This window comes from Lipophrys pholis, assembly GCF_963383615.2.
Source record: "Lipophrys pholis genome assembly, chromosome: 2".
Taxonomy (NCBI): Eukaryota; Metazoa; Chordata; class Actinopteri; order Blenniiformes; family Blenniidae; genus Lipophrys; species Lipophrys pholis.
In genome coordinates, this window is record NC_137636.1 from 25,262,460 (window position 1) to 25,275,348 (window position 12,889).

The 12,889-nt window shown below is 40.3% G+C and overlaps 1 protein-coding gene across 1 annotated transcript; it reads left to right on the forward strand.

The window, feature by feature from the left end:
• On the forward strand, window positions 1-12,889 carry nadsyn1 (NAD synthetase 1). Its single transcript, XM_080458802.1, has 22 exons — window positions 1-27; window positions 122-238; window positions 1,008-1,068; window positions 1,278-1,394; window positions 2,616-2,669; window positions 2,750-2,839; window positions 3,269-3,320; window positions 4,042-4,130; window positions 4,206-4,323; window positions 4,498-4,629; window positions 4,766-4,837; window positions 5,656-5,780; window positions 5,852-5,900; window positions 5,999-6,101; window positions 7,228-7,396; window positions 7,570-7,705; window positions 8,612-8,718; window positions 9,235-9,366; window positions 9,476-9,545; window positions 10,745-10,873; window positions 11,760-11,936; window positions 12,106-12,889. The coding sequence occupies exons 2-22, from the start codon at window positions 154-156 to the stop codon at window positions 12,139-12,141; spliced, it is 2,103 nt and encodes a 700-aa protein (XP_080314928.1). The 5' UTR covers window positions 1-27; window positions 122-153; the 3' UTR covers window positions 12,142-12,889.

A 12,889-nucleotide genomic window follows, 5' to 3' on the forward strand; every position in this document is an offset into this window, starting at 1 on the left:
AACTGGAGAAGAAGAGAAAGAGAGCAGGTTGTAATGTACTTTCTGTTCCCTCTGATTCTCCTCTCACTGTTTGTTTATTTATTTACGCCCTTATAAACTCCACAACCCTTGCTCCCGCTAGTTTTTACTGACACCACTGGAAGTGCACAGAAGATGGGCCGTAAAGTGACGGTGGCCTCCTGCGCTTTGAATCAATGGGCTCTGGACTTTGAAGGAAACTCTGAGAGAATATTGAGGAGTAAGTGTGTTTCTGTTTACTTTATTAAACTGTAGGAAAAGTATGTTGGAGTCAGCGAGGTGTGTCTGTGGGCTACTTATGCAGTTTAAATCTGTTATGAGGGAATGTGGTGGGGGTCATTGGGGCGGCTTCCCTCGCTGTGCAGCTATGACACAACCTGGAGTCACGTGCCAATCACCGTATCAGCCGTGTTGCCAGATCTCGCGACAGAAACAGGCAACCAGGTATCTGAAAACAAGTACTGTGACTCATAGTATGAGTACAGGATTGATCTGCAGAGGGTCTTAATTCCTAAACCATTAAAACTGCAACATTTGCAAACTTAAACACTTTGAGCAAGTAGATTATATACTCAGTACTTCCTTCAGAACGGCACTTCATTATTGTTTCCATGCACTCACCTTCCTTTATGTTTTAGCTCCCTGGTTCTCTAGATCGAACCAGGAGAAGGAACCCAGTTCGAAATCGTGCTTTTCCTGCATGATATGAGGTCAACATATGCTTTGCTACTGAGTATTGCGATGGCCTCGTCAGTTGCAATTAAAAAAAAAAACAAGAAAAGCCGAAGTTTAAAAAGTTCAAATCTTTGTTCTTCAGAATTTGTAATTTCAGTTCAGTATTTTTGACAATTGATATTATATTTGCCACATCTGAGCATGCTGCTGGAACGTCTAATTCGTTGATCTTTCAGTTAAACAGTATGTAGTTCTTACAAAGCATTCTGACAGGCTGTACACTGGTACATTTGACACGGTCCTTCTCTCTCCAGGTATTGACATCGCTAAAGGTCAAGGAGCCAAGTACAGATTGGGTCCAGAGCTGGAGATATGGTATGACATAAAAATACATGCATTCATTTTAAGTTTTCTAGATACATGTATACAGTGTATATTTTATTGGCACAGTGAGTTCACATGAAAATACAACACAACCCGGAGCTGCTATAAAGTCATTATCCTCCAAGCTATCAATGTCCAGCTCCCACAGCGCCAGGTCTTAAACAGGTTAGAGGTTTGACCTCATTTCTCATCCTGCACAGTGGTTACGGCTGTGCGGACCACTTCTATGAGTCGGACACGCTGCTCCACAGCTTCCAGGTCCTCAGGAATCTCCTGGAATCTCCCGTCACCCAGGACATCATCTGCGATGTTGGAATGTGAGTAAAAAGCAGCTTCACTGGCTCATTTGTGAGGCTTTGGCACCATCTAGTGATATTAGGAGACGGCTTGTGAGGGTTTTCTTTCACGCACAAGAGAAAGAATTGCTTTTTAGGTAAATTTTTTTTTGTTACATTTCCCCTTAAATGTGAATATATTTGAGTATAAGTGGTGGCCTGTCCAGTTTGTACTCAACCTTTCACCTCATGATGCGACAGGCTCCATGTCCATGTGACCATAACAAGGATACAGCAGCTATAAAAGATTGACGGATGAATATGTCTTTAGGGGTTAGTTTTACTTTTGTTAGTCTGAGTCTTTCCGTGTGGAGTTTGTATGTTTTAGCTGAACACGGATTCTCCTTTCTCCTACACTTTACTGTCTTTACACAATCCAAAAACTGACTGGTCAGGTTAATTAACGACTATAAATTGGCCTTTAGGTGTGACTGGTTTTTACCCACTGTGTGCAGTAATTTAAACTTTAATGATGAGCTCTTTGCTATTCACCAAATAAAATATCAAGAAACATGTTTAAACTTAGACATAACTCATAAAGATGTAGTTTTGTCAGATGTATAACTGTTTAAGCATTGGTCATTTTTAGGTTTCAGTGCTTTTTGTTTTTTTGCTATTTAAGAGTTGGGGTTTTTTTGTTGCTGTTTTTAACCCGTTTTAGACTTTTTAACTATGTTTACCTGTTTTAGTCATGCCTAAAAACATCTTAAACAAATAGCAATGTTTGCTGTTTCACTCTAATTAACCTCTTTCAGCAGCCTACAATTTTTCTGTTTTAATGGATTTAGCCATCCCAGCTGTTTTAGCTGCTTTATTTATTTGAGCAGTTTGAACTTTGACATAAATGTTTTGTAGTTTTAGCCATTTCTGGCTTATGACACTTTAATCATAGCTTTTTTGCTTCCTAATTCTCGCTACATATCAAGCTTCATTAACAATTTAATCAGATGAGTCCACATTGAATAAAATTGAACATGTATCACCTGCTGTGAAATACAACAGGCAGGTGAAGCATGTATTAGTTGGACTACCATTGAACTCATTTTTTTTTTTTTTTGAAAGCTCCAGGGAGCCACTACAGAGGAGATGACGATCCAAATGTTTGGATTAATGTGTGAATTTCACTAACAAACAGAGCAACAGTTTTCTAAAGTCTCACCCTGTTTGGTGTCGTATTTAAAGTGTTTCCATTGCTCTGCTCAGGCCCATCATGCACCACAATGTGCGCTACAACTGTCGAGTCCTGTTTCTCAACAGGTACGTCACAATGCACACGTTAGTCTGCTCACAGAACTCAGATTCTACATCACTCAGCACTTTTTTTTTTCATTTTGCAGAAAAATCCTGTTGATCAGGCCCAAAATGCTGATGGCCAACCACGGGAACTACAGAGAGATGCGCTGGTTCTCACCTTGGAGGCGGATAAGGTCAGTAAAGCCCTCACAGACCTCCACCTCTTCTCTGGGTGACACGTTAAAGAGAAAATTGAAGTAGTCCTGCTTCTGTTGTCCACTGGATGGCAGTATTGAGTCATTTTAGCGCCAGTTTCTTCTGCTTTTTAAAGTTTTGGCTCCTATTTATCTTTGTTGAAGTGATGATAGATGCTGATACCCATTCATCACAGAGACATTCAGTAATAGTGGTAATTATTCTTCCTGCCGCTTCTTTGAGTGGCCAACTTTCACTGCAACACCAAACAGATAATATGCTGACTTTGGTCGAAATACCTGCAGGAGAACAGGCACAGGGAGCCCTTTAACCGAGGAAATTATGTTAGAATACAAGGGATTATTTGTTTCCATAATTCCTGAAACATTGAAGGTGATTTAATCTAACTTTGTGTTTTTCTTTCCAAGGCAGGTAGAGGAGTACTTCTTGCCCAGAATGATCCAGGAAGTAACAGGCCAGGTAAGAAGACATCATTCCTTTAAAGCTTGTTATATTTGGTGTTTGATCCGTAGGGAGGAGCAATTTAGTTGAAGGTCTTGATAGGAGACCAGGCCATGCTGGCAGCCAGTATGAAATCACACAATCGTACAAAATATGTATGAATACATGTACAATGATACACAGTAATATGTAGTTAGGGCATGAATTGAAGTATCTGTGTGTAAATTAATAAGTCAAATATTTTGATATTTAGGAGTGTGATTTTTCTAACCGTCTTTTGAATAAAAAAGTGTAATCGTGTAAAAAAAATTAAATAAAAGACCACAGTGTTAAATATTTTTTACACAATTCATTGTTCATTTTCACATTAAAATGTGTTAAATTAACCCTGAAAAATAGACTCTGACCTTAGAGTACATTTCACTGTAATTTTGAGTGGGACCAACTGTTATCTGAGATCAATTTAACTCTAAAAGTGGTGAATTGACGCTGCTTTATTTGCTGTAGATCTGTCCATTTAAATATTATTAGTGCTTGTGGAAGCAGTCAGTGATGTTTGCTTGAATTCACACTGATGAAAGATGGGCTGAAACCTGGTTCAGATTTCCTGCAAGGCATTCAGTGCAACACTGTTCACTAATATGACCTAGTTTTACTTCAGGAAAACTTAGGAAGAACTCTTTCTTCCTAAGGAACGTCAGAGGAGAAGTATATCTGCTATTTTCTCTGTTTTCATCAGGATACTGTTCCATTTGGTGACTGCGTCCTGTCCACTAAGGACACATGTATTGGGACTGAGATGTGTGAGGAGATGTGGAACCCGGACAGGTACAGCAGCGGAGGATTGTGTTGATGATTGTTACTAAAGACAGCTCTAAGTCTTATTTTCCTCTTCTCTCTCAGCCCTCACACTTACATGGGACTGGATGGAGTCGAAATCTTCACTAATTCGTCCGCCAGCCATCACGAGCTACGTAAAGCCGACCAAAGAGTCAACCTGGTGAAGTCTGCCACCACTAAGGTATCTATTTCTTATGTTTATTCCAATGGAAGTATTACAAATACCTTGCCCCTTCTGGTGGGCCAAAGTAAAGGGAGGACCACCAGAGGGTAATTTGTATCAAAACAGTACCACATTGTTTTTATACAACATGCTGGAATTTGAGCACTTATTATATTGCTGGTGATGTTCCAGAGCGGTGGTATCTACCTGTATGCCAACCAGAGGGGCTGTGACGGAGACCGCGTCTACTATGATGGTTGTGCCATGGTAGCCATCAACGGAGACATTGTGGCACATGGAGCTCAGTTCTCCCTTAGCGATGTGGTATGTGTACACACAAGGAGAAATACACGCATGCGTCAAAACGAGAGTGGAAGCTGCATGTCTGGAAAAAGAGATATGCAGTGGCATTGGTGTGGTGCATCGGGTTGGTAATTCCTGATCACTGTTTGTATTGTAGGAGGTGATCACCGCCACGCTGGATCTGGAGGATGTCCGAAGCTACAGAGGAGAACTCTGTCAGCCACAGATGGTGAGGGAGCACCAGCACGGAGCTTTTAGAATGCTCAAAGCTTTTTACATTGTTTGGCCCTGCATCTCTCACAAAACTTTACAGTCTTATTGGGTTCCAAAATAAATGACTCCAACCATTCGCCAATGTTGTGCAAGTCACTAAAAATTAGCTATTGATTTGAGTTTTTAGGCATTTTCTTTCTTGTTTTTGAAATATCCTTGAAAGTAACTACTGCTTGACTTTTAATTGTCCCACTCAAACTAGAAACGTACACACAGCTGTTGATTGTAGCGACGCTGTGACACGTGAGCTTTGTTGGCACGATGTGGGTCAGTTTAATGACTGATTCTTTACATCAATTAATGGGCGGAAGATGCTCTATAATCTGGATGTAGAAAACGGATTTGAAAACCAAAGATAATGAGAAGATGCACAACAAAATAGCAGCGATAAACTACCAGTGTTTGTGTAACGATGCTAATCTATCACAGGTGCAACTAATGTTAGTGTAACTTACAGTCGGACATCTTTTACGTCACGAGAGCCGAGTTAGTTCAGGTTAGACCAGGAGCCACTAACTTCATAAACAGGAGTGGTATTGCGGTATCATGCCACCAGTTGTAAACATGTATTTTCTCATCTTTTTTCTTCCAAGCTTTTAAAATGTCTTCATAGTTCATATTTAAGGTTAGTCTTGGTCTTTAAACACATGTGAGATGGAGTCAATAACAATTTATTTTATAAAAAACCATCAATCTGTTGTCTGAAGACATATTGTGATCATTATGTGAAAGTAGTTTTAACTAAGAGTCTCTTTGTTTTCCACTCTGCTGCAGGGGACTGAACCCAGACCATGCCACAGGATTAAAGTCGACTTTTCTTTATCCAGCTGTGATGATGTCTACCTCCCCACCCACCAGCCGATAAAATGGCACTTTCACACACCAGAGGAGGAGATCAGGTACTGACAATATTCATCTTTGACATTGACAGACCCCTTCAGAACCTGTGTGACTTTAAATATGTGTTCAGCCTCGGACCCGCCTGCTGGCTGTGGGACTACCTGAGGAGAAGTGGACAGGTGAGGAGGCACACACTCTGAAAACAACCAAATCATATATGTCTCTTTTCGAATAAGCAGCTTTACAATCATGGATTGACTTAGTGTGACGGTTTCAGGCTGGTTTCCTGTTGCCTCTCAGTGGAGGCGTGGACAGCTCCTCCACTGCCTGTATTGTCCACTCTATGTGTGTGCTGCTCTGCCAGGCTGTAGAGGACGGCAGTGAGTAACATTCACTTTGCTTTGACTGCAAACACACAAATTCTCCAAAAAAACCACTGAAACCAATGCTCTTTTGTTTGAAAAATCTGATGATTGTTTTTTTTAATTGCTGTCCACCAGGATTTATTGATTTGTATGAACGTGATCTGATTTGCATCTGAATCACTTAGTGTAGACAAACTCTTAAGTGTTTAAACTAATATGTAAACAACGCTTATATTTCATGTTTTTATTGAACAAAGCCATTAAAAATGTTCATGGCTACATTAAAGAATTTAAGTAAACCTGAAATTGAATCCCGCACTAAGCACCCCATTCCTAAAAAGGAAATTAAACCCAAAACAAGGAAACAGAATTTGCCTTTTAGCTTCTTTTCAGCCACTTGATTAACAGCTGATCGGAAGCTCCTGCTCCCAGTGAAGTAGCTACACACACCTGAAAGAGAGAAAGAGAAAAGAAAAGCCAACAGAAGGAGTGTGTATCAACCAAGCCTCACTTAGACAAACAGGGATCAGTTAGTCCTGGAGCTACTCCCTCCAGAAGCAGTCAGCTGGCAAAGTTCATTCTGAAGGTAAAATGCAGGATGCAATAGGAAAGAAAGAAGCCTGGAGTAATGGCTGAAACATTTAAGAAACCACGTATGTGGAGGGATGTCATGGAGGTTATTGCTTCTTTTGTTTTTCACAGCACCTTCAGTGAGGTATGGTGGAGGCAGCATCATGATTTTAGGATGCTTTACTGCACCAGGGCATCAGAGGCGAGGCTGCATTCTAATAAAGGCCTAGTAAATACAGTGTTCATCTGGAATTATAGATCATGTCACTCTTTACAACCATGTAGAAAACTAAGAAAATGTTCCCTTATTGTTATACACGTGTGCCATACACTTCACACTGTCCACACTAGACAAACAACATCGGTTAGGTTGACCGCTGTAGTTAATTTTTTTAATGCAATTAATTCTACATTCATTTGCCATCAGTTTCTTGTTTTGCTATTCTTCTAAAGTATAAAGTAGAAGGTTGGTCAAAGTATATTAAAATACAGACGCAATAACAGGAACAAACAGATTTTCAATCTGTTTCTTCTTCCACCCTGTTTATCTTTCCGTCTGTATTTTCCTCAGGCCGTCAGGTGCTGGAGGATGTCCGGCGTGTGGTTGGAGATGACTCGTATCGCCCGCAGCACCCCAGAGAGCTTTGCGGTCGCGTCTTCACCACCTGCTACATGGCCAGTGAAAACTCCTCGGAGGACACGTGCAACAGAGCCAAAAGCCTGGCCCACCAGATCGGCAGGTGAAACCATAAGAACACTAAAATGACTCACTAGTAAGACGGTCCTAGTAAAGCAGATCTTCAGGGATTAATTAGCAGGGTTTTAACCCCAAAAAATCTATAAGTTATGAGTTTTCATGCTTTTTTTTTTTTTTTTTTTTTTTTTAATCTTCTGTGCAATCTTCTGTCTGCAGCACACACATGAACATTAACATAGACATGGCAGTGAACGGCATTCTGGGCATTTTCTCACTGGTCACTGGACGCTGGCCTCAGTTTCGTGCTAATGGAGGAAGCCACAGAGAAAACCTGGCTCTGCAGAACATACAGGTTCGACACTCTTCATCACAACTGCCATCAAAATCAGCGCTTTGTGTTGGTGGCGGCGGTATTTGGTTTTTCTTGTCTTCATGCACACCTTGAAGTTTTTCCAAAGTTCAGGGGTGTGCAGCCTGCCGCTCTGGAGCCACATGTTGCTCTTTAGCTCCTCTGAAGTGATTTCCTGACATTTTCTGAAAATTATTTATGAATAAACATTTAGCTTTCAGTTTTATTTATTTGCGAATCATGCTGAAAAATGGTCTAATCAAGACTAAAAAAGATAAAAGAAGCAGAATAGCTGGACTTGTCAAAAAATTTATTAAATTGCTAAAACTACTCAAATAAAAATACTGCAAATATGGTGAAAGTAAAATGACAAAAAATGCTTGTACAGAGTTTTTCTTTTTTTTGTCAGGAAAAAAAAAAGAAAATGGGTAAAGAAAGGAAAGAGGAAATAGAAAAAATGGGAAAAAATTTATTTAAAAAAATGCTAGTATTGCTAAAACTACTCTAACAGCAGCTCTAAGTATTTAAATCGCTAAAGTGGCTAAAATAGCCAAGATACAGTACTTAAAATGGCTCAAGCAAGCAAACAACCTCATTTGTGTAGCCGTTTAACTGCGGTGGAACAAAGTTCTTGGCCGTACAATAAATTAGGTGTAAAAATCCACAGTGCACAATTCACACAGAATAGAATAGATAAAAGATATAGATAATACAAGTATAACAAAACTTTTACTACGAATAGAAGGATACAAGGCAGGCATCTAAAAGACAAAAAAGAATTAAATAAAAATTATTGAACGTCGATAAAGGAAATAATAAAATATTGGTAAGAGTGTGAGTGACTCAGGCAGTAAAAGATTAATAGCAAAAGAAGTAAATTAAAAGAAATGCCTGTGTGTGTGTTCCCAGGCCAGAGTGAGGATGGTCCTGGCCTACCTGTTTGCCCAGCTGAGCCTGTGGGCCCGGGGTAAGCCTGGTGGATTACTGGTGCTGGGCTCGGCCAACGTTGATGAGAGGTACTTCTGAGCACAGGCTGTGTCCTCTGCTTATTTAAAGATAAATACTGGGACTGCCTCTGCTTTGTCTTGGTTTTTGAGTTTTCTAGATACCATAAACTGTTTCGAAGTTAGTATGAGGTCATTAGAAGCATGAATAGTGCCAAACTGGAATTAAAGGGTTAAAGTTACGATTACCGTGCAATTCATTAACTTCTTATTTGCCTTGAGCATTCCCACCTCCAGGGTTGACAAAAGCAGGGTCATTTTAAACTGGACAGAACAGTTTCCAAAGTCGTGTTTCGATTCTCATAGTGTCATATTATTTCTTTGACATTTGGAGAAGTTATTTGCAGAACTGTACTAATACTCCTACTGCTGGTTGAGTTTTCTATTTTTTTGAACATGACCGACATAAATGGGAAAAGCATCAGTTATGAAACCTTGTTTGTGGGTTTTTGAGCAGGAAGAATTTTCTTTCTCAATGACTAAACACCGCCTTACATTTCTTCTATGTCCTCCGCTGTTCCTGCTCAGTCTGACGGGTTATTTCACCAAGTACGACTGCTCCAGCGCTGACATCAACCCGATAGGAGGCGTCAGTAAAACGGACCTGAAGAGCTTCCTGCTTTACTGCGTGGAACAGTTCCAGCTCTCCGCTCTGAGAGGGTAAAGTCGGTAACACTACAGCGTTTCTAACATGCCCGCTGAGGAAGATGTGGTTTCACAAGCATGTGCGTGCTTCTCGGTTTGTCGCTGGTTTGTGTTTCCTCTGCAGCGTCCTGGCGGCTCCGCCCACTGCTGAGCTGGAGCCGCTGACTGACGGGCAGGTGTCACAGACAGACGAGGTGAGACCGGTTCAAACACCTCGCTGCACCAGAAGTCACCGGAGGAGTCTCAAACAGACATGCTCATGCTCGCTCTTCGCAGCATTTTCTCCAAACACTCAATACATTTAGGTTTCTGCTCATCAGTCTCACAACACACACACATTCTCATTGGGGGTTTTTAAAGGGGTTCTGAGTCAAACTGAGGGCGTTTATTTGCCTTGAATTTGGGTTTTTTTGTTGGAAAAGTGAGGAAATTTGGGTTTTGTAGATTCAAATTTCAATCATCAAACTCACCGAACGAGAATCAACCGCAAAGAAAAGCTGTTTGACAGAAAAGACCTGATAAACTTCAGCTGTGCTGCTCATCCTACAAATGCATGTTCTTTATAATTGTGGCCCAAATGGTAGAAGATTATTTGACAAAAAGCATTGTTACAGAAATGTACTTATTTTTCCTGTATAGTTTAATTGAAGCAGCTCCATTTGAGAAAATATCTAGACCTTCAGATTAAATATTCTTATTAATATCAATTATCTTGTGTAAAATTTAAGCTTACATGTTGCCATACTTAACAAATTTCATAAACTCCATATTTCTGTAACAATAGAAGTTTTTTCAATTACTTCGTGATATTTATTTTCATGATTTTGATAATATTAGTAATAGATGTAAAAAAAAAAAAAAAAAAAAAAGTTGTTACAGAATCAGAAATACTTTATTAATCGATGGGGGAATTATTGTAACAGAAGTATGTGTGTGTCCAGCTTCTTGTGTCTGCGCTATGTAAACATCTGTAAACAAGTCCAACCTGCTACCAGTAAAAAGTACTCATTGTGTAGCTCCTGAGTCCACAAATTGTAGTATGTGTATATTCAAGTCTAGCAAAGAAAGATTTGAAGAGTTTCTTTTTTTTTTTATTTCTTGAGCAAACATGAAACTAGATCTCGTCCCCAAGTCAGAGCAGAGCAGGTTAAAACCTCGTCATGCTGCTGGTTGAGGGGAATGTTAAGGTTAAATCAGTGTTGGTTCTCTTTTGTTGGGTCTAATTGTACTCAACTTTGTATCAGATGAAGTTATAACAATTTCAAAATGCTTTATGTGTCCAAGATCTTCTCTCTGATTCTGGGCCCGGGAACTAAAGTCAGTCATTAGAATCAAATAACTACACTTGTGTGAATTGATCCTAAATCTTTGACCCCTTTCCCTCCCTCGTCAGGCAGACATGGGGATGACCTATTCTGAGCTATCTGTGATTGGACGACTACGGAAGATTGCCAAGTGCGGCCCCTTCAGCATGTTCTGTAAACTCATTCACATGTGGAAAGACGCGCTCTCGCCGTCGGAGGTCAGTCGGATTCCTCACAGTGTAAAGTAGATATCGTCATGTCCGTTGTTTTGTCTCAAAGTTTGATGAGACAGACTTCCACTTCGAATGCCACTGTAGTTGTCGGATGCTACATGAGGAATGAAGTTCTGCCCAGATGATTTGGTGAGAACTTCCAATCTGTTGCGGGAAATAATGATATAGATCTTTTGCCATAAGCCTGAGAGAGAACAGCTTCCTCTGTTATGTTGAAGTGTGTGTAGTTAATGTTGGGGTTTAAGGTTCAGGGCTACCATTCTAAATATGGGGAGGCTAACCCAGAACGTAAGATCTGTGTTATTGATTAACTGTTAGGAGATAAGTGCCTGCTTTAATGGAAGACGGGACAAATATGCTCTCTGTTTGTACTCAAATGGATAAGGACGGAGCCTTCTCTCCATCCTCTGAGTTCATTTCCTCCAGAATTCGGTAAGTTGCCAGGGAGTTTATGGATGCATCGTTAACGGAGTATCACCAGTGATGACCTGTGGGGGGCAGTGTTTTAGCAGTATAGCTCATGTGTGACCAGCGAGAGGAGCAAACCAGATAACAAAAATAATGATCGAGGAGGACGATTCGAGAAGAGTCTGCAAATGTGTGTGTGGCTACAAGCAAATCTGCAACGTTGCTTCACGTGGACATCGAGATGAAGAACATTCAGATTACTTGTGTAAAGAGTTTATAAATGTTTTCACGTTGCAAAGTTGAAAACCTAAAGCACATGAAACCCACAATGTGTACATCTTAACGCAGGCTGTTTGTTTCAGAGCAGACTTTCCTCTTGATTTAGATGTAGTTGAGGCCGCTGCCTATAAGATGCTGCTTCATGTGATTTCATGACTGAGAGAAATCCTGGGTTACCCTTCAGGTGGCCCAGAAGGTGAAGCACTTCTTCAGGATGTACTCGGTGAACCGCCACAAGATGACCACGGTGACGCCGTCCTACCACGCCGAGAGCTACGGTCCTGACGACAACCGCTTCGACCTCCGACCTTTCCTTTACAACACACGCTGGACCTGGCAGTTCAGGAGCATCGACAGCCAGGTAGAAATCCTCGCGGTGGCATTGGGGTGAATTCAGCCTTGACTGAAAAACACAAGATTGAGGACATTCAAGGACGTTCGACATAATCTTTTATTTAGTAAAGATGGATACAAATCAGAAGTCGATACAATTTCCTCTATTCTGATATTTTTCCTGTCTTTTCCCACAGGTGTCTGAGATGTCAGCAAGCACTCCAAAACAATGAAAGTCAAAATCTTCCTGTCGCACCGGATCAGAGACAACAGGAGGATTTCTCTAAGTTCCAGTACAGATACAATCTTGTGTACATCAGGCGCTATGCAGTGTTTTTCTACCTCAAAGAAGGCATTAAAAAAATCTGACTCTTCTGTCAGCTGCCTGTGCAACTTGAGCTTGTTAGTCTTCATGTGAATATGGAGGATTGTTAGATATTTTCCAGGAGCTTGTAAGTGAGCAACTACATTTTTATCTGCAACAAACACCTCCAATATTCCTCTTTGTTTTCCTTCGGTACAACTGAACTGATTTCCATATAAACCTCACATGCACACAGTTAGAAACATGACACTAAAATCATAGTTTGACAGCCTTTTAGGCTTTGGTAGAAAGTTGCAAGCTTTCGTGATTTTTAAATCGTGTATTTTAAAGGACATAAAAGTGAATATGGTAAACGGAGAAAGCGTGGTCATCTGCTAAAACATCCCAGTCACACAAGATGTCTCTGACATGTTCTTAGGATGTTCTCTTTATGTCTATCTTTGAATATGTATGTCTCACTTTATCCTCCACCTTTCAGTCTTGGGTCTGTGGGAATTTTTTTTTTTTTTCCAAATACATTTCACCAAATAATGTAATTTGCAAAAATAAATGACTTCAACATAAAAAGGAATTTGTGGTATTTTCAGAAAAAAATGGACTTTCAATGTCACATACTGACATTCATAAATTCTCTATTAAAAGCACAACAAAATGCC